The following is a 22,431-nucleotide window of genomic DNA, read 5'->3' as shown; positions in this document are numbered from 1 at the left end:
TTAACTTGATTGTCTACTCTCATTTATATTTGTCTGGGCCGAGACTGAAATGGGTCCATTTGGATCAGTGCTCTACCCTGGTTACCAAATGAAATAAATAAATAAATGAAGCAGAGTGGATAACGTGAGCAAAAATTTACTGTGTTTAAGAATTATATGGCTACTTTTAACTTGAGACCATAAAGCAAATGCATTTGTTTTAGTTTTGGGGAAGTTTTTAAGGTTCTATTGAGTTAACAGAGTGGTATGTTTTGTGTTTATAACTTAATAGTTTATAATTTTCTAATGCTACTATACTGAGTTTCTTGGTAACTGATCTCTCCTCTGTTCAAGGGCTAGTTACAGTTTTTACATTATAGTATTAAGCAGTTAAATGGGAAGAAAGTGGATGCAATGTAATCCTGCATTATCAACCCTTCCGCTGCTTTCACAGCTATTCACCTTTCTCTGCTAAGTACATTGTAGATATTTTGGTCAAAAGTTATGCATTCTCTTTTACTTCATATTTTTTTAAACTTCCTGGAGTTATTAAACAGAACTGGTAAGGAGGTTTATATACTGACGTTTGTTAGTTTCTGATGAAAGTGTTCATGTTTGTATAGATAAGATTACAATGTAACAGACTGAACAGGAACACAGCACACCCAAAACTTTGTAATCAGTTATGGATCTGGTTCCAATCTTAAATTTGTGTAAAATGTTTTAGACTTTAGTGCATGCTTTTGACTTCTCTAACCTGCGTTTTCTCTCAGTGTACAGCTAACCACTAATAATGATGTGTGTTAGTGTAATACATGCTGCACAACGCCCACTTCCTGATAATGCTGAGCAAGTCAGAAGCAGATTAAAACCATCTTCTCTTATGCACTTCACTGCCAGCAATATTGATGTATTATTACAGAACTGAGAGCAACCAAAGGAATAGTTTACAAATCTGGAGTGAAAGACAGATGGTGCTTGAAGTGATGTCTTTTGCACTGTAAATCCAGAGCGGTGTTCCAGTGTGTGCTCTATAATGACAGTTTACCTACAGAAAGATAACAAAAGAAACACGAATAGCACTGGCAAGGGAGCAATACTTCTTGTCTTGATCTTTTTGAATCCTTAAACAAAGAAGAATATACTTATTTTGCTGCTTTACCATTACATCTTCAAAAATGTCACTGAAACTGCCTCGAAACTGGGATTTTAACTTGAAGACAGATGTAGGAAAAATAGGTAAATGTTTTCTCTTATTTTTCTTAACGCTTTCTTCTGCTTTATTTCTTTAGAGGTACAGACGTGAGTAGTATAACATCCACAGCGTGTGATTTACATTTTCACCTAATTTCTCTAGAGTGCAGAAATGTATAGTGTAGCATCCACAGTGTGTAGTTTGCATGCTTACCTGTTACATCAGTCATTAACTCCACTGGCATTCTGTAGCCCTGCTTTTACAGTGGCCTGTTTGAGAATCTCTAGAGCTGAACCATGAAGGGTACCAGCTGCTGAGAAGCACATGTACACAGCCCGTGAGAAGGGAAGTGAGTTTTGGCTTCTTCAGAAGTGTCATTGCCAACAGCAGATGGCTGCAACTACTGAGATACTAGTATTAGCAGGCACAAGGGTCTCTGCTACAGTATTTTATTTCAGTTGATTTTTTGACATCATTGCTATCTTATGTGGGGACTGCATGAAACAATAAATTGAATGCACCATCATTAATATCCAGATCAAATCCACATTTTCTAGGGTGGGATAGCATAGAGGAAACCATCAGAACACTCCTCACCTCATACCCTTAACATAAAAGGTGTTACACTTTTGTTGATAAGAATGCTAAAACTCTTTTCCATGGAGACATTTTACATAGTGAAACTGGGAGAAAATTCTGTTTTCTTTTACTATTATTTTTGGTCTTTCAGTAGTTGAGGATGTGATTTCTGATTTAAGACTGTTGTGCTACATGCATAGTGGGAGTCAGTGTTTTAACATGTGTTGCCCTTTTCTCCTCATTAAGCAGAGCTGCAAAAAAGTGTGGTGGTTCCAGACAGCAGTATGATAAACAACTCACTTTGGTATATCGTGATTACTGAACATGTTGTGCCATTTAGGTACTTGTCTTTCTATAAATTAAGCATATGCTTTTATCAAGTTTTGGGTTGGGTTATGATCCAGTCTTAAGACTGTGAGTGGCAAACCACAAATTTCCATGTTTACTTGTGAGATGCTTTGTCATTTAAAGCCTCGTGCTGTGGAAAACTGGTAACTGGCTGACAGTTTCTGGTGATTAATAAGAGTATCAGTTTTTTTATGACTATACCATGAGTAATAAGAGAGAAATAAAACATTGATATAGCATTTGTTATGGTGCCTCAGTTTTTCCAGTGCCGCTGTACAGTGAGGGTTACTAGTTACAAAAAACTGCCTCGCCTCAGAATGGCACTGCATTCCCATTTGCTAAAAGACTGTACCTGAACATTTATATTACTTTAGAAACATTTATCTGGTATCTCCACTTTAAAAATCTTTTTTTTTTAACATGATGTCCAACAGGGGAAGGAGTTTTGTAGGTATTTGACAGATGTCACAGTATAATTTGTTGGCAGAGCCTATGAGTGTACTGCTAACTTACTGCACCCTTAATAGGACATGAAATGATTTGCCTCCCAGATTCAGCCCCTCCCTCATTTCCAGATGCATATTTCTGCAATGCAGTGGTTGTTCTTGTGTGCATTGTGTATATGAGTGTGTTGAAATGGGTTTTGACTTGTTTACGAAAGGACTATTTTTCGAGTCTTATCTAGCTATTATGCTGAACAGCATTCTATAACATATATGCAAATAAAAATTATTTCTCAGCACCTAAATTAAGCAGTACGAATGGAGGTGTGAGAAGTAAGGCATAAACAATTGCTGTGAAACAAGTTCTTGTAGAAAAGAATGAAATGTCATTAAACCATATCCAGACAATTTGCTGTCACATAAATATATTTATTTAATCTTTGTAATGTGAGAGGCTTGACTCTATGGTCTGTTTTGCAAAGGCATCCCACCTGACACCAAAAGGAAGTTATCTGACTTATTCCAGGGCAAAATGTATTTATGTATGGGCTAGAGGGATTTGAACTTAGGTTTCTATGTTTGCAGCTCAGTGACTTGAGAAATACATTATAGAAATACTGAAAATGTGTATTATTCTGATTAGCATACTTTAAAATAAAGGGTATAAAGATTGTGGTGGTCCATTAACAGAAAATAGCAGAACACAGAATTGATATTATCTTTTACAGGGCCAACATAGGTTTTACAAGTTACTCAAGCTTTGATACTAACAGACATTAGGAGTTGTGCTCAATTAATTGTAAAACCTACATTCAGTCAATAAAACGTTTTCATATTACCTCTGTACATCATTATATTATATTATACAGAAAGGGAAGTAAGTTAGTGTTGATTTTTCTGCTTTCAAAGGGTTAGTTGCTGCCTTTTTGGATAGGCCTATAAAACTTTTTTCACATTCATGCTTAAAAATGGAGATGAGAAAGTGTCACTTATGAACTTTTATAACTTCCTACAAGGCATTAACCTTTTTATTTTATTATTATTTTGTAAATTACAGCTATTCCTTGATGCACTTATTTTTAAGCAACTATATTTACCTTGTAGAGATTCTGACAATTTCTGACTTGCTAGAGTTATTTGATTTCAGGACAGTTCACTGAACATATGTAAGAGATTAGCTTGGTTCTCTTGACCTGACATCTCAAATGTACCCCAGGGAAACCCTGCTAACATTTTTCTAAGCTTTCCCACATTCAAGTGCGTTGTTGGAACTTAGTACAGTTTTTAACAGCATATGACTTATAGCAGAATTGATGGAACACAGGCCTTGCTCAGTTGTGAAACTTCCTTCTTCTTTGCAAAAGAGGGACATAAAATGGTATTATTTGATTATGGCATCTTTTTCTTATTTGCTAGTAAGTTGGATGTAATGATAGTATCAGACATGATCTGCAGAAGTAAATAAAAAAAGAATTGCAAGAATAATGAAAACTGCATACATAGCTACACAACAAATAAGTAATATAGGGCAGAGATACTATTCCTTTGTGTTATTAAACATATTTAAAGTTGTTTTTACATGTTTGAAAGGTACCAGGGGAAGAATAACTATTCTTTTTTAACCATAAGTAAAATATTACAAAACAATTTGAATAAATCCATGATCAGAAAAGAAGAATAGTTGCAAGAGTGCTATTTGTTGATTTTGCTGGATTCATTTGTAGTAAAAAGAAAACTTATGGGGAAAAAATTTAAAGAAACATACAAAACAAAAGAGCATGTTAAGGCACTAATGGTGGTGGTGATTGTGGGACATATATACAGAGATTGCAGGACCAGTATAGCTGGTAAGGCAGTAACACACACTTGCTTCAAAGGTGAGTTTTGGGTTGTGGGGAAAAGAAACAGGCCCTTTGGTGAAAATAGGGCAGTATTAGGGCTTGTTTAAGCTATGTCAGAGTAGGACACAGACAGTGCCAAGGGGATTTACTGCTTCATAGATGACTGACTTGGAGCAGTTTTCTTTTTGAAAATCCTTTTGAAACTGGAGTTGTTGGCTCAAACGTTAAATGGTTAATGATCTGAGTTCTGCATGATTCTTGGTGAAAAGCAAAAAAAAAAATGGCAAGTTCTTAAGTTTCTAATCTCAGTGTCTGTTTATTCTAAAATAACATGGATGCAGTACAGTGTTTTGTTCCTTGATCAAAGTGAAAGCACAGGACTGTCACAACCAACCTGTTTATTAGTACTGATACAAAAACATAAAGCTGTGGAACTGTTCCTGAACCAATTGATGACTACATGCTAGGAACAACTTTTCCTTATTCCAGAGTTTATCCTCCACCCAAAATGACTGCCACATTCATCTCTCTAAACAAATCACTACTTAACAGTTCTCATGTTGCATGGCATTTTTTTCATTTAGGTTCTTCATTGCCCACCATGTTAGACTTGTATTAAATGTCACGTTACTTTCTTTGGAGAATTTGCTGCTTTGGCTGTTACATCTGCCAATTACATTTCCTTCTTTGGCCCAAGAAAAGTCTCCAGATGAAGATGTTTGCAGCTGTAACTCCTTTCTGTTGCAATAGGACCGTACAACAAATGTTTGCTATATCAACTAGCTCAGAAACTGATAAGCCTGAGGAGCAATTTAAGTTTCGGTAAGGAGATTTGACACTTGTTGAGAGAGAGAATGTGGGTGTATATACATGCATGTGCACATGGATAAAGAGGTCTTGCCACTAAGAAATTCTACTCTTTGTGAGGGTAAATTTTGTCACCATCTGTAGCTGAAACAAAGTAGTCCTGGTAGAAATCTGTTTTGATGACAGAATGGAGCACAAATTGAAGTAATGAACTGGGAAAAACAGTATAAACAGCATTTCACAAAAATGGATGTTAGAGCGGTTGTATTTTTTAGGAATAAAGAAATCAGTGGCAAAAAAATTAAATTTTGTGTTGATATGTAGAGAAAGAGAAAGCTTAGGTCTTAGTCTTTCGGCTTTTCCCAGTTAGGGGTCGCCACAGTGGAACTCCAGTCCGCTAATGATTGGCAGTAGAGTTTTACGTGCTGGCTTGCCGGGCCTAACGCACAACCTTCAATGAAGGAATGCCCTTTCACACATGTCGCCACACAGAAGACGCTCTGAGAATTGAACGGGCAACGTCTAAATGGGAGGTGACAACGCTACCGTAGCACCACCACCGCAGTAAAGTAAAAAACAAAATCAAGTCATTATGGCAACCTCCATCAGACCATAAGAGTTGGAACAAATTATAGATACTAACCATTTTTGTTTATAGTTTTTGTCTAGAATGGCCCTTCCAAAGTTGCTTGCTGTATATGAATATTACTGTGCTATCAAAACTTAAGGCCATTTTCAGTGGTAGACGTGTTCGATGCGTCTGTTATTATCTTGTTCATTGAGTAAACTAAATTTAAAAGTTATGGAAAATAAAGTTGTTTGTGGTTGCATAAACAAATGAAAGCATCTAGCTCTCTTCTTGTATGTCTTTTATTTAAACATTATTAGCCTGGTAGTTGGACTGGTCTTTATGCCCTTTTCTGTCATTAACTGAGCCATTTGGCAGTGCCAGTTTACATCAATACAATTTACTGCCACCCTATTCCAAACCTTGCAGAGTAGGTAACTAACTGAAAGATTTGTTTATTATATCACTGTCTAGGTGGTAGAAGACTGGGGGAATTATGATCATCCAGAGTATGCTTAAATTCTGTGACTTCCCTGCCAGCTCAAGGGACCATAACAGTACTTATCAGCCTTTACAATCTTATTGTCTTTCACATGTGTTCATCGCCCCTTACCTTTCTGTGCCCTCTTGAAATTTCCTCTGGGGGGGGGGGATGACTACATATTCAGTCCTAGTCATTCATGTTTTAACTGAATATCTCTGTTGCTTCTTTCTTTTTCATACATTTGTTAACCAGGTAAACCCACTGAACACAAATGTCACTTTTCAGAGGTAAGCCAGGAGCACTGCCTGGTCAACTGACTTACATAGAGTCACATAGTGGGTATTGAAGGTAAAGGAACTCAAATGCAGTGTCCTTTACCACAGGAAGCAGTTGATCTTGGTCTTAACCCTTTGTACTAACTGTGAGAGGATGCATATGTTCTCATATACATTCTAACACCTCTTGCAGGTGTGTCTATTTCACCCATGATAGTTGGGAAAGGGTTAAAGCCTATACACTCCAGTATTAATGCAGTTTTTTTCAAGGATTTTTAAACAAAGGGGGCTTGATATGTGGATCTAGTTAACATGGTTTATTCTCACAGTCCACAAGGAATACTTTTGCTTGACTGATTACTAAAATTGTGACATGCCCTAAAATAGTGGTGCATATGGCTTTATACACACTCTGTCCTCTTGTTTACATTAAAACTGAAACATATCCCATCCCTTTCCAAAGGAGTCATTCAAGCACAGAATATAATCCCCTAACTTCCAATAACTGTGAGCAGCTCTCTTTATTACATTGTGTCAGTCACTAACGTTGGTTGTGATAAATATAATTAATACATACATAAAACAAGGGGTGATTTCAACTACCCCACCATTAACTGGGAAAACTACTCATGTAGCAACTCTTTTGCTCAACGTTTTCTTGAATTCATAAATTCCAACACTTTGGATCAACTTATACACACCTCCACTAGGGGCAGCAATATCCTAGACCTGGTCATTACCAACACGGGCGACCAGTGTTCCACACCAGAGGTCAGTTCTTCATTGGTCAGATCCGACCACAAGCTAATCACCCTTGACATCCACATCCCGCCCCCACTCCCCATTAGGGAAACGACCGTAAAAAATTTCTCCAAAGCCAACTTCACGCTTCTTAAGACAGAAGTGGCAAACTTCACGACACCCATGCAGATGAACAATAGAGGTACGACTGCTGAATCCTACACAAATACACTTTATAAGCACTTACACGAGTGCATGGATTGTGCTATCCCTAACAGAACAAAGATGCTATCCTTCAAAAAAAAGCAAGCCAATCTGGTGGTCTTCTGCCATAAACAAACTCTACAACAGAAGAAAGAATCTGTTGCAAAAACAATAAAATCCCATGATTGGAGGAACTCCCTGGTCAGCCTCAGTAAGAAGCTGAGATCCCTCGTAAAATCCTCCAAAGCTAGTTATGAAAACAAAATTGCCACTGATTCTAAAGACAACCACAAAGCATTCTATAGCTATGTCAAGAATCTTAATGGCAACACTCAGATCTGCTCTGAGTTACAGCACAATGTCACTAAATATAAGGAACCAACTGATATTGCCAACATCCTGGCAGATAGGTTCAGTGCTAACTTTACCACCCTGTCACACCCTAAAGGGCCCATCTCTATACCTGAAGAATGCAAAGTTCCTGTAATCACGGCTGCACAGGTAAAAACCTCACTCTCCAAAGCCAAGAACACAGCATCCATGGGACCTAACAACATCCCAGGCTGCATTCTACATGAACTACATAATGAACTGGCACCCCACCTAAGTATCATGTTCAATCATAGCCTCATCTCAGGCTTTGTGCCGATTGAATGGTGCACTGACAGTTATCCCACACCACAAAGGGAGAGCCACGACAGACCCCGGGAACTACCACCCCATTAGCCTGATGAGCCTGGTCTGCAAGGCCATGGAACGTATCATCATGGAACTCATAAACAAAGACATTGGTAATCTCCAGACTCTGGACCCCACACAGTTCGGGTTTGTAAAAGGCAGATCATGTCTCCTAAACCTGATAGACTTCTTTGAAGCAGTCACCAAAGCCATAGATGAGGGTAAGGTGGTTCACACAGCCTATCTAGATCTTGCCAAGGCTTTCAACACCATTCCCCACTCTGGAATTATAGATAAACTCACTAAACTAGGTATAAATCCCTATGTCACAATATGGGTTGCCAACTGGCTTACTAACAGAACCCACACTGTGAAAGTAGAAGACTCCAAATCCGACTTCAGACCAGTGACAAGTGGAGTACCACAGGGTTCAGTCCTGGGTCCTCTTCTGTTTGGTATCTACATCTCTGAAGTACAGGCTAACACAGAATGTCTTTGGCTAACTAAGTTTGCAGATGACTGCAAACTAGGAGCCATAATCAAAACTCCTAACAATGTGGACATCCTACAAAAGGGCCTCATTGAGACAGATGCCTGGTGTCAAAGCCATGGCCTCAAGCTCAATGCCAAAAAGTGCATTGTCATCCACTTTGGTAAAATTCTGTACACATGAGCTACCACATAGGTGGTAGTCTACTTAACACTGAAAGTGTGATAAGAGACCTTGGGACACAGGTGGACAGTAGTCTCTCCTTTGATAATCACATCACCATGGTGGTCAGGAAATCCTTCTACGTGGCACACCTCATCACAAAAGGTTTCTCATCCAGAAAAAAGATCATTGTTCCCCTCTACTCATAACTCATTAGACCCATTATAGAGTACAGTGCCCCTTTTTGGTATCTACTGCACAAGACCTCTACAACAACTGGAAAGGCTGCAGAAATACCTCACAAAGAGAGTTACTGGCCTCAAACAGATGCCCTACGCTGACCGTCTCAAAAAACTCCAGCTTTACTCTGTCGCATATTGCCTACTCAGAGGTGATCTCTGCCTAACATACAAAGCTATGTCAAACCCAGAGCTGTTGGACATGCTCCACTTAAAGAAATCCCAATCCCTCCGAGCTACATGCTCCAGGGACCTAAACCTTGTCACCACAATAAACAGAACATGCTGGAGGGATAGATTCCGGTCCCAGAGACTTCCCATACTCTGGAACAGACTACCTATGTCAAACAGAGCTCCTCAGTAGCACTCTTCAAGACAAATCTTGATGATTGGATGGGAAATAGTAAATTCACTCTGGGGATCACTTTGGTGGCTGTGCTTGACAGGGGCACAGGAAAATAATTTTCTTGGGTGGGGAAAGCCAGGGTACCTTTTTGGCTAGGCTTATAGGGCCAATAGCCTAGTACCTACCTATGAGCACATTAGGAGCCAATGAGTTAGTAAAAACCACAGATGACATGAATAATCTTTGCTAATCTTCATAACTGATTAGTCTGTATATGTCAAATAAAAGTAGGGGTCACAAAATAATTTGCAGTCAGGTGATTACAGCTTGTGGTATAAGCCTGAGTGAATGTAACACAGAGGGCAGACAAACCTTTTCTGGTGTGTTCAGCCAGGGATGGTGAAGACATTGAATAATGAAGTGAGTTTGTGAGTGGCAGATTCACAGAACTCTGACTGAGGAGAAACAGGGTTGTATATTGTAAACTGGAAAAATAAGCAAGTTAAACTGTTTGCTTAAGCTGTAAATTCCTGGATGTGAGCAATTATTCAAGAGCCAAACATTTGCTATGGTAGTTAATAATGGTGTTTTTTCAGACCACAGTAATGTTATATTGCCAGCATAAATTATTACTTTATTACTGGGAAAATAAGTGGGAGAAAGAGTGGAGAAAGTCTAGACCCTCTACTCTTGTATGAATGGCATAAGAAGGACAAACATAGCCACTGACTTTTGTCTTGAAATTCTGAGAAGATTTTTAGAATATGAATTTAAGTCTCATTATACCAATTAAAACTGGGCTGAAGCATTTTTAGCTCTATCCTTTAAAATACAAATGTTTCCCATCAAGTATTTTTATATTTAAGTTTTAAAATCTGATCCCTTAAAACAGACATGTTTGCTAGAACAGTGCATTGGCCAGAATGAATGACCACTGAGTTGCATTCCGCTACTCTGAGTTATGTGACTAACATGCTTCTAGGTCATGCATCAGAACTGACAATGTTATACTTCAGCTAATATTTTCTGTCAATAGGAGCTACCACCAAATATGCATGTTACAGCAAGTATCAGATTAGCAGACAGGGTACAGGGTGTACTAGAAACTGTCATTTGACAATAATCAGTGCTGCATTTGCTCACCAAACAGACCTTGTGTTTTTTCAAACTTTCATTGCTGGCACAGTGGGATACATGTGCAGCTGGTCCTTTGCTGTGTTTGGTTGTAAAGTCAAACTTATGATTAAGTCTCTCTCTCTAGTATTTGATTCTTAGATATGTGGGTTTTCAGTTTAGGCCATATGAACCATATTAAAAAGGCTCTGTCACCGCATCCTTTTCATTTCCTCTTCCTGTTGTTTTGTTTTCAGTGTCTTGTCACTCACTGGCATCCACTTCAGAGTCTGCTTTCTGCTGGCCTATCTGCTCTTCTAGAAAAACTGTGTTAAATTAGACTGCATCTTATCCTTTTGTACCGTTTTGTTATATCCACTTAATTCATTGTATCTGTTTACTCCTTTAACCTCTGAGATCAGTGTACCTCTCAACTGCCCAGATTTTTGTCTCATGCTTTTGGTCTGTTTCTCATAAAATTATGTTTTTTTCTGACAAATCATTGAGAATTGAAGTCAGAAAATATTGAAAGACATTTGAGTTTCAGACTTCATACCCTTCAGAAAATTCATGCTAATGCAAATCCTGTTATTCTATCAACTACTTTCAAAGTTTGTAAGAGCAAAATTTAAAACTTGTTCTATTTTTGGGCCTTTGGCTCCCACCCTTGTTAATTATGGCTTTGCCCAGATTTCTTGTGAGGTTGAGACGTATGGAGTGCAGACATGGCTTCTCGCCTAACATTTCTCCAAATACATACCACTGCCAATCCCAGCATATAAGCACTAAAGTCATATGGTCTTGTTTCATAAAAAGAATCAGAACAAATGACTAAAAAACAAAGTATTTTACTCAAGAGTTATGTCCACATATAATAGTCTCCTCTATATAGTTAGGATTTTTTTAGTAATGCAAACTTTTTTCTTAACTGTACTACATCAATAAAGACCTATGACAACAAATACTTTGGCACTATGTTAAGCTATTTCAGCTGAGAGATATACATTTTGCAGCCGTAATGGTACCCAGTTCTGAACTGCTGCCTGTACCTTTCATGTGACTAACCAAGATCTCTCCTGTATGGTGACCTTTCTTTATGAAGTTTTAGATAGAAAATACTTTTACTTAAACACTTACCCTCATCTTAATAGATATGCAAATACTAGTCCATGCTCAAAAAAGTCTTGCATATCCACATTTTGAAGGCAACAACATTTGAAAGTGTAGGCTGATTAAAATAAAAAGAAGTAAACATTTTAATTTACTATTACCCCAATTTTAGCATCTCTCAGTATAGGGTTTAGGGTTTTGTTCCCCTTACAAGTGATGCTGCGATATTTGACAGCATTGCAGTTCCTTCCCATTTGGGAGTGATACTGTGTAGAACAGTTCAAATGGTTTTCGTTTTATTTCTTCATGATTCTAGTCTGGATGTTTTCTAATTGCCAAGCCACGATATTTCCATCACAGGGTAATGTTTCATTCGAATTGTGGTGCTTTTGCTGTGCTCTTTGGTGTTTCATTCTCTTTCACCGGTTAAGTGCTTCTTTTGTGCTCTGACACAGGTTGTGGTTCAGTATTTCTCTGGTATAGCTAGTTATCCTTTCTGCAGTTGTGCTCATGGGAAGACAGTCTCAGAGACTATTTTTTTAACCTTTGTTTTAATACAAAATGGTTTACTTATGCAGAAGGCACTATAGAAAACAGGAAGAAAAACAAGGCCAAATATACAGAGAAATTAAAACAAGCAAAAATGTAAACGTCCTTATGTGCATCCTAGTCTGGGAACACAGCAAATTGTACTAAGCTCTGTAGAGGTTAAACCTGGCACTATTTTGTATTTGGTAACCACCTGATAAACATAAAATAGTCCCAACAGAGGTGAGGAATCCCAGGTATAAACAGCCAACTCAATCAGCAACAGAAATAAATCCAAATAGGTGTTATAAAATCCAAACTTCTTTAATAACAAGAAGATGTGAGCGCTTTCGCAGTGAAACACTGCTTTTTCAGACAACATACACCAAGCCAAACTGAATATTTAAATGCAAGACCATTACATTATCAGCCTATCAGAAAACAGCCATAATTAACACTCTAAAAACCAATTTAAAAACAGTTAAAACCTTAAAGGGTATAAGTCTTTACATATGCTTTGCATAGTACTATCTCAATTTCTTAACTTTAACCACAGGTTTCAGGGGCACACTGTCATTAAGTCCCAGGCCTCTGTGCAAGGCCAACCATAGAATCCATTGCAACTCTACATTTTCTGTTTTATTAACAACATCAGTTATTCTCTTGTTGGTCTCAATTATCTGTAGAACCTGAAACAGGAAAGTGTGTGTGTTACCCTATTATTCGGAGGGGAGGAACTGAGTAAAATTAGTACCGGTACTTCTGTGGTTCCAATTGTTTTGACATATACACAAGATGTGGGTCATATACAAGAGGTTTTGATTAGGAACTGGCCCATATTGCAGATTGATGAGAGTTTCAGCAGTGGCTGGGTCTAAACCTAGGTTTGTGTTTAAGAATAGAATGAACTTAAAGCAGCACCTGTGCTACCATAAGAGAGCAACAGCTAGCTGTACAATGGGGCACACATACGTAAATGTGGATGCTGCAATTATTGTAACAGCATAGACGAATCCAGGTTCTCCAAGCACCCTGGAACTGGTAGGCTTTGGCAGCTTAAGGTTGTAACAGATTGCAATACTCAAAATTTGGTGTATGTAGCACATTGCACAGTATGCTTTAGATTTTATGTTGTTAAAACCAATCATAGGTTAAAGGAGCGCATTCATGATCACTTGTATTGCATTAAGAAAGGGTTAGATTACAGTGCATTAGCAAAGCACACTATTCAGGAGGGTAACACACACATACTTTCCTGTTTCAAGTTCTACAGATAATTGAGACAAACAAGAGAATGGGTGATGTTGTTAATAAAACAGAAAATGTAGAGTTGCAATGGATTCTATGGTTGGCCTTGCGCAGAGGCCTGGGACTTCATGACAGTATGCCCCTGAAACCTGTGCTTAAAGCTAAGAAATTGAGATAGTACTATGCAAAGCATATGCAAAGACTTATACCCTTTAAGGTTTTAACTGTTTTTAAATTGTTTTTGGAATGTTAATTATGGCTGTTTTCTGATAGGTTGATAATGTAATTGTCTTGCATTTAAATATTCAGTGTGGCTTAGTGTATGTTGTCTGAAGAAGCAGTGTTTCACTGCGAAAGTGCTCACATCTTCTTGTTATTAAAGAAGTTTGGATTTTATAATGCTAGTTTGGATTTATTTCTGTTGCTGATTGAGTTGACTGTTTATACCTGGGATTCCTCACCTCTGTTGGGGACTATTTTATTTTATTTAACTGTGTTCCGGGTTTTTGGCTCACATTGGACTGGTATTTTTCACCTGATAAACATGTTGAAACATAGATGTTCTTCATCTCACATTGCTGCAGTCCTTACATATGGGTAGTCCGGTATAAAAGCGCATGACCGACGCCATATCCTCAGTCGTTGGGGATATTTTGTTTTTCTTGCCTCAGTTAATTCGGATGTCAGTCAAAAAGTGAATAATTGTATTTTTGCATTCCTTGTTTTGGGACCTGAGCCACGACGTGGTTGGGTGTCGGTTTTTGTGCTAGATCCTCCGACACCCGCTTCCTGAAGAAGCGTAAAGACAAATCTTTGAAACCTAGACAGGATGATTCGTTCCGTTCGGACTCTCGGTCCTGTAGAGCTACAGTGGAATGGGTGGATCATCCGTTGAAGTTGTTGAGTCTCAGGGGAAACTTTGATTTTGCAGGATGTGGCCTCACAGGAGTCAGGTCAAGCTGAAGGGGCCTCTCAGGTTACTGTTCTCCCTTCTATGCCTAAGGTGGTTAGGCCTTCTGCTACTATTTCTAAGGCTTCTTCTAAGGGCAGGTCTGTTTTGCCTTCCTCTGGTGTCTCTCCAGTACTTTCAGGTCTGTGCCTAAAAGCACATGCTTTAAAATGGCAGAAGATTTGATTACTTTAATTAGAGGTTCTATGCCCTCCTGATAAGAGGCCCAGGGTGGAGCCAGAGTTGGAAAGTTTGGATCAGGCCTCAGATGACTCAGAGTCTTCTGCTGAAGATATTCAAGATTTTGATTCTGATGCAGAGGATTCCACTCTTCTGCTTCCTCCAGAGGATTTTTCATTTTCAGAAACTCTGCATTCCATGAGGGAGCATTTTCAGTGGGAAGGACAGGATTTCTCTGATTCACGGAAGAGGCTTAGGGAATTCTTTTTTTACTCAGCATAGAGACCTTGGCTATACCTCCTGTTTTGGATGTTGTTCAAGATGTTTTCTCGAGCTTTCCTTTATCAGATTTCTTGCCTCCTCGCGCCAGTTAAACCTGACAGTATTTACAGGTGTGCCTGAGGCTCAATATCTGTATAAGAGTTGTTAGAGCCTCTGTTGTAAAGAACTCAAGATAAGGAAGCTAGAGCTTTGGATAGATGGGGTAAGAAGGTGTATACCTCTCTTCTACTAATGAGATGGCTTTAAATTGCCAGTTTCATATGTTGAAGTATCAGAATTTCCTCCTTTCTCAGCTAAAATCTAAAGTGGATGCTTGGCAGAGGGCATAGAGTGTAAAGAATTGCAGGAGTTGGTGCATGTCTCTGAACAGGTGGGTAAGCATTCTTTGCAGTGTGGTTTTGATGCTGTACAGGCCTCTTCTATGGTGGCTGCCACTGGTTCAGTTCTTCGTAGGCACGCCTGGCTTAAGGATCAGAATTTGTCCGAGCATGTTAAAACTAGAATTCTGGATGCCCTTTTACAGTCTGAAGTTTTGTTTGGTCCCCCTGTGGAGTCGGTTTTGAAGAAAATGGAAGACAAGCCTAAGTCTATGCAGACTGTTAAAGATTTTTTGCAGGTGCAACCTCCAAAGTTTAGTAGAAATTGGCCTACTAAGGGGTGGACCTACCCTTCTTCTGATTCTCATCAGGCCTAGAACTTGGAGTTCGCCTGCACAATCTGCAGGTGAGGGCAGGGGCCAGTCCTTTCGTAAACAGGCCCAATGACCTGCATTTTCAGCTGCCAGATTCTTCTTGCCTGGCAGCTCCTTTGGGAGGAAGGTTAGCACTCTTCAAGCAAAACTGGCTTTTAGTCACCCAGGACAAATGGGTATTGGACATTATAAACCGAGGCTACAAGTTTTATTTTCATACATTGCTCCTTTCAAAGGCATGCCAGACATCCCTCCTCGCGAAAAGGATAGAGGCTCACAAGCAGATTTCTTTACTTCTTCAAATAGGAGCTATACAGCCAGTTCCTCTGTCAGAAGTGTTTCTAGTACCAAAGAAAGGGACACGTGGAGACCAATTTTGGATTTATCTATCCTCAACACTTATCTGGACATTCCAAAGTTCAAAATGCTGACGTTACAACAGCTTTTACCTCTGTTGGGAAAAGATCACTGGATGGTAACTCTGGATCTCAAAGAGGCTTATCTTCATGTTGAAATTTACATTATCAGTTCTCTGCATTGCCCTTTGGCTTATCTACTGCACCCAGAGTGTTCACAAAGGTTCTGGCTCCAGTAATAGCCTTTTTCAGGATAAGAGGAATACAGATTTATCCTTATTTGGACGATTGCCTGATTATTGCACAAGTCAAGGACGAACTTCTTCATCATCTACAGTATGTGATGGTAGTGTTAAGATGCCTAGGGTATTCTGTGAATGAAACAAAGTCCAGTCTAGTACCCTCTCAGGACATGTGCTTTCTGGGTGTGAGACTGAATACAGCTTCCCAGATGGCTTTTTGACCCCGACAAAAAGAAGCTTTCTTTATTTCCATCAAATGTCTCTACAGTCCAGGCTGACTGCAAGGACAGTCCTTCAAGCCTTGGGGTTCATGGCATCTTGTATTCTGGTGCTTCCCAATGCCAAACTGCATATGAGGAAGCTTCAATGGTATCTCAAAATGTATGGACACAACACTGCCAAGATCTGGACACTGTCATTCAGATAATACCTTGCATTCAGAAGGAATTTTTGTGGTGGGCTCAGGAATGTCACCAAACAAAGGACTATCTGTGACCCGACCAGAGAGTCAGAGTCAGATTCTAATGACAGATGCCTCGGACAAGGCTTGGGAGCACACCTCAATGGAAAATGGGTGCAAGACACGTGGCCTGTCAGACTTCAACATTTGCATATCAACTTGAAGGAGATGTTAGCAGTCCAATTTGCATTGATGGCTTTCAAGGATTTACTTCTCCCAGGGCAGGTGTTGATTCAAACAGACAACACTACTGTCATGTGGTACATCAACAAGCAAGGGGGACCCATGGTACCCTCTTCTTTGCAGGCAGATGATTTTGTGGGAGACTGCTCTCAGTTTACACCTCAATCTTCAGGCAAGGTTTCACAGAACTCCTTAGCAGATGTGTTGAGCAGACAAATAGTGGATCCTCACGAGTGGAAACTGGATCCTCATATATTTCAAAAGTTGACAGTGTTATGGGGGACTCCAGACATAGATCTGTTCGCTTCTCCACTAAATTACCAGTTGCCAAAGTTTTGCAAAAAAATGTTTCATCCCACAGCTTGGAAGGTGGATGCTCTATCATTCAGTTGAAGCAATCTTCATGTCTACGCCTTTCCACCTCTGCCTCTCATTCCCAAGGTACTCTTGAAGGCCAGAAAAGACAAGCCATCCATGATTCTGATAGCCGATTGGCCTCCATGGCCTCTGCCTTTGATTCATCTTTTTTTTCTCAGGAGGGCAATCACTTCCTCAATGTCAAGATTCAGTCTCTGCATCTAACAGCCTGGCATATTCTGTTTTAGACCCTGGAGGGTCTCAGCTTACAACAAGTTTTGAATGTTATTTTGGAGGCCAGAAGGCCTAGTACAAGGAAAGTTTACACTGATAAATGGAGGAGATTTTTATTTGGAGCAAAGCAAAGGACTTTGATGTTTCCAAGCCTGATTTAAGTGTTTCTCTTCAATATCTTACTGAGTTATTGGACAAGGGTTTGTCTTTCTCCTCGATAAAGGTTCATGCTGCAGCCATTTCTGCTCACTATGACTGTGACCCTCCTTTATTTTCTCATCCTTTGTTTCTACTCCTGCTTGGGATCTCAATTTTGTGTTGGAAAACTTACTCTACAACCTTGAGCCTGCAGCTACTGCCGAGTTTAAATATTTATCATGGAAGACTGCTTTTTGTTGGCCATTACCTCTGCAAACAAACTATTTCTAAGTGGATTGGTTTTGTATTTCTTTCTGTTATTCCCATCATGGTAAGGAGATTGAATCAGACCTCATTCCACTAGAGCTACTGCCACTTCTACTGCCTTTCTAAGAGGGTAGCTACACAAAGATATTTTGGAAGCAGCCACTTGGAGTTCAGTACATACTTTTTCTAAACATTACCACCTTCCTCTTTATTCTAAGTCTACTCTGCTTTGGGATTCTACCCATATGTAAGGACTGCAGCAATGTGAGATGAAGAACATAGTACAGTTTTGTACCTACCATAAATGTAGATGTTCAAGATCCACATCTCTGTAGTTTGGCATGGTTATATGGTTTGGGTGATGGATGTTGTTGGGCATGTTTTTGGGAGGTATCCTGTTTTTGGGCTGTGGCCTTTCTTTTTAGGGCCTTCTGACATCTGGGGCAAGAAAAGACTGAGGATATGACGTCGGTCATGCTTTTTTTACCCTGATGCTCTGATGTCAGTTCTGCCTAATACTTTGGTATTCGGGCCGACCGAGACAGCAGGGATCCCCCATATGTAAGGACTGCAGCAATGTGGATCTTCGAACATCTACATTTATGGTAGGTACAAAACTGTACTTTTTCTGGCAGCTAATGAGAAATCCACAACCCATCTGCCTATGTCCTGAAAATGTTTCAGATAATACTTAACCAATGGCTTACCTTTTAGGTTTATGTTTCACTTAGCATGGGCATTGTCATATGTCTACATTACAAATTCTCAATCATGAAAAATCATGATGTTATTTGAGTTTTTAATGCCACTATCTCATCAGGGAGGCTGATAAATTGATCCTCCACCCCTTGTGTGAAAAAAAATGCTTTTCTTTCCTTGGAATTTTCAACTTGTACCTTCAGTTTGCATTCTCCTGTTCTCCTAACTTAATTTTTTTGAAAGGGTATACTCAGACTGCTAAGATTACACTGAGAATGCTTGACAGTTTCTGTTAGAGGCCCTCTGCCTTTTTCTTACACAATAAGCTCTAGTACTTTTTCTTTACATGGGTATTGGTGAATGAGATGTATCATTTCTGTTATCTTCCCCTAAACGACCTCCATACTGTCAATATCCCACTGAAAATGAAGTCTCCAAAACTGCATGTTATGTTGTAGATGGGATGTAATGCTCTGTCTTCTTCTCCTTTCTATATTTAATTATTCTTTTGAAATTCTGTATGTTCTGTTACATTTGCCTTTAAAGCTAAAACTACCTTATTAGAGAACTGTGGTGTCTTTTTCTTTCTGAAGGGCAAACTTGTTTCATACAAAGGTTTGTTGGTTTTGTGATGGTAATTCTTAGGTATTCCTCCAACAATTCATGCAAGTAAGGCCAGGCGCACAGCAAAAAGGCCAGTTAATATACACCAACACACCAGCCGGCCCTCCTCAAACCGTGGTGAATAGTTAATAAATAGCACCGATGAAGGCTAATTAAGCAGAAACCGGTATGCTGTTATGGCAAAATAAAGTTATGTTTACTTAGTAAGGAATTATGCTATTTATTAACTATCTATTCCCCATAGTCTGAGGACTGCTGGCTGGTGTGTTGATGTATATTAATTCTTAGGTATTCCCATTTTTCATTTACAGTATTTATTTATGTTTGGTAGACCTTTCTTGAAATACTGTCTGATTTTGTCTGTCTGATCTTCTGCGATCCAGAATATCATCGTTTGCTTGGCATGGTTATGTTGTTGAACTGATAGTAAGCCATGTGGTTTGGTGATGACTTATTCCCAAATTGCTACTTACAGCCAAATCTCAGATCTTTTCTCTTTCTGCATTTGAGAAAACCAAGGCCAGAGTTGCTCTGTCCTCAGCAGGCTGTTATGCTAGTTGTCTAAGACAGGCTCCTTGCAGGGGTTCAGTAACTGCTCCTGCTGTTAAATGCGACTGAAGGCAATATATTTCAGTCAGCATCATTCATTTCACAGTCTTTCATGGGTCTGCTTGCTTGGGTTTATACTGCCCATGATCTAACATGGATGATATCACTAGTGACCAGTAGACTGTCATGGTACACTAAAATAAATGAAATACAAATGTAAATATTTTTATACAAAGCTGTATACCCCTAGCCTCCCCAGTATGGGATATTTGCACCACTTCCATCTCTAGATATACTAGCACCATCGTTGCACTGACTTTGATGAAAGGGGGGAAAAAAAAAATATATATATATATATATATATATATATATATATATATTTCCTTTTTTCCCCTGAGTTGGTGTGATCTCAGAGTTAATATGTACAAGGGAAAATCCAGCCCACCCTGTGGTGTAAAGGGATAAAGCCCTGAGTAATGTCCAGGTGACCCAAATTCAGTACATGACATGGGCACATGAATGATGGAACTGGTAGGGAGAATGGGGTACCTGTCTGGGGAGTGGGTTCATATTGGCTTATGGATTTCATTCTTCAAGTGCTGGTGGAGGTCGTGGCTCAGAACAATCAAATCCCTGGAATGTCAGATGGGATATATGACTTTGCCAGCTTCCAGCTCTGCTTAGGAATCAATACCTCCCTATTCCTACCCTGCTATGAAAGCCTCAATTGAGTGGGTGGGTGTTACACCAGTATGTAGTTGGTCTCTCTCTCCTTTCCCTTCCAACTTCTTAATCTCTTGTCAGGTGGAACATGGGACAATGTAACAAATATGATTTCAGCCAAATTCAACATCTGTTAGGTCAGGTAAGTCCATCTCTTATTCATAGTTCCTTCAATGTATCTGCTATGTTTAAAATACATTCTGCTATTTTCTCATTTTTTTCCTGACCAAGAGTGTAATTATGTATAAAACCCCTGTAGTCTGTGTCACCTTTGCTAGTTTCAGTGTGACCCACAGAGATTCCTCACCTAGGCATCAGTGATGTACTGCATATGAATACCATTTAAAATATGTAACTTCAGACTCCATTATCTCAAGCTGCATTTTGGCATCTAACTTTGAATCTAAGATGCATATATGACTATTGCTCTAACTTTAGAACCCTAAGACCTCAGATATGAAGATTAGTCTAAAGCATATGTGTTCTTATTGGCAACAGTTGCATAAATCAAAAATTACTAATGAAGCCTCAGTTTTGCAGCCGAATTTCAACCATCTTTTGCAAATCTTAGTCTCTCAACAACAACATTTATAATGGTAACCTAAGGCCAGTGACTAACTTTTTGTTTATATTTAGCTTAATGCTCATTACAATTAACATTCCTCATCTATAAAATGCAATTAGATCACATTATATACTAAATATGTCTATTCTCATAACGTGGATAAATCTCAAGCTCCAAGTCCAAAAATAATGCATACTGTTACCTTTAGACAACAATCCAATCTCTGCTGTAACATTTGAGTTGCTTATGCTATTTCATATAAAATGTATGTGTTTCAGATACAAAAATGCTGTATGCTGCTATTAAAGAAAACTTAGAAAATATTTTTTGTCCTAAAATCTCAGGACATTTGCATTTTTTTTTGCAGAACACAACTGCCCAAAGAGGGACAGGTGGTAACTCTAATGATCAGTCCATGGTAGTTGCACAGCCCAGTGTGAGTGTGGCTGCTTAGATGAATTGGTGGATCTACTACAAGTGCTTCCACGTTAGTAGCTCATGATCCACGCTTGCTAGCTACCACTTAAGTGGCAACTGCCCTAATTCCTAATAGCCTGATCTAAATTCATTACCTAGCCTGCCCACCACTTAACCCATCTACACTGCATAGCCATACCAGAGCCCTACTAACTTTAAAACTCCCCCGGTCCATAGCCCTAATCTGAATCCTCCGTTCCTAATCCTAACCATAAAACTCCTCTCCCACTTCCTAAACCTTAAGAATCTAATCACTCCCTAATGCTAAAACTGTACTTCCTCTCCCTTATTCCAAAGTCTTCAATCACTCCCTAAACCTAAAGTCCTCAATCATTTTGTGACCTAAAACTCCACTCCACCTTTGTTCCTAATGTTAAAATCCACGATAACTCCCTTAACCTAAAGATCCACTCAGCCTCTTTACATTCACCTTCTTTAATTCTAAACCACCATGACCCCTAAACCTAATTCCCTTCCAGATATTTCTGCCTGAAAACCAACTCTACATTCCAACCCAACTGTGCCTCCCCATGACTGCCACACAACCCTACCTTGAACTCATGTCAGTGTTTGGGTAAGGTACAGTAGCTGCCACATCTTGCCCAAATATATATTTGAATTTTAATGCAAGTGGCAGCCCATGTGAGCTACATATTATCCATAAATTTGCTAACAATGTCATCCACTCTGACCTCATGCTTTATGTATACTTTTTGTGTTTCCTGGCAGCCTGTGGTTTCGGGTGAAATTCTTTAATCATGCTTTAAGTCATATCGCCTACATACATACAAATGTTTCAGGCATGGGCATTAATGCCCTTCTAGCTTGCCAATATACCAAAACACTTGTTCCCATAATAAGTGTCTAGGCAGTTCTTAAAAATATCTAAACTAGTACTTGGTATAATCTAATTTGGTAGTCTGTTCCATTCATCAGCTACTCTGTCAGAGAACCAATTAGTACACTTCCCATTCCTATAGAATCTTCTACATAGGTTATCTGATGATTCTCTAGTACTTTTTGTTAACCCCAAACATTCCTATAGGTAGTTGTCACTAAATACCCTATATACTTGAA

General features: G+C 39.1%; 1 protein-coding gene across 1 annotated transcript in view; it reads left to right on the top strand.

Moving 5' to 3' along the window:
* The first annotated feature begins 853 nt into the window (after nt 1–853).
* ARHGAP25 (Rho GTPase activating protein 25) overlaps nt 854–22,431 on the top strand; it is a 913,359-nt gene continuing 891,781 nt past the window's right edge. The window contains exon 1 of the mRNA XM_044083089.1: nt 854–1,218. Within this exon, the coding sequence (XP_043939024.1) occupies nt 1,158–1,218 (61 nt within the window). The 5' untranslated portion in view covers nt 854–1,157. The remainder of the gene's footprint in view (nt 1,219–22,431) is intronic.

This window comes from Protopterus annectens, chromosome 9.part0, assembly GCF_019279795.1.
Source record: "Protopterus annectens isolate FY-2018-M chromosome 9.part0, PAN1.0, whole genome shotgun sequence".
Lineage (NCBI taxonomy): Eukaryota > Metazoa > Chordata > Ceratodontiformes > Protopteridae > Protopterus > Protopterus annectens.
This window is presented reverse-complemented; position numbering and strand designations above follow the sequence as displayed.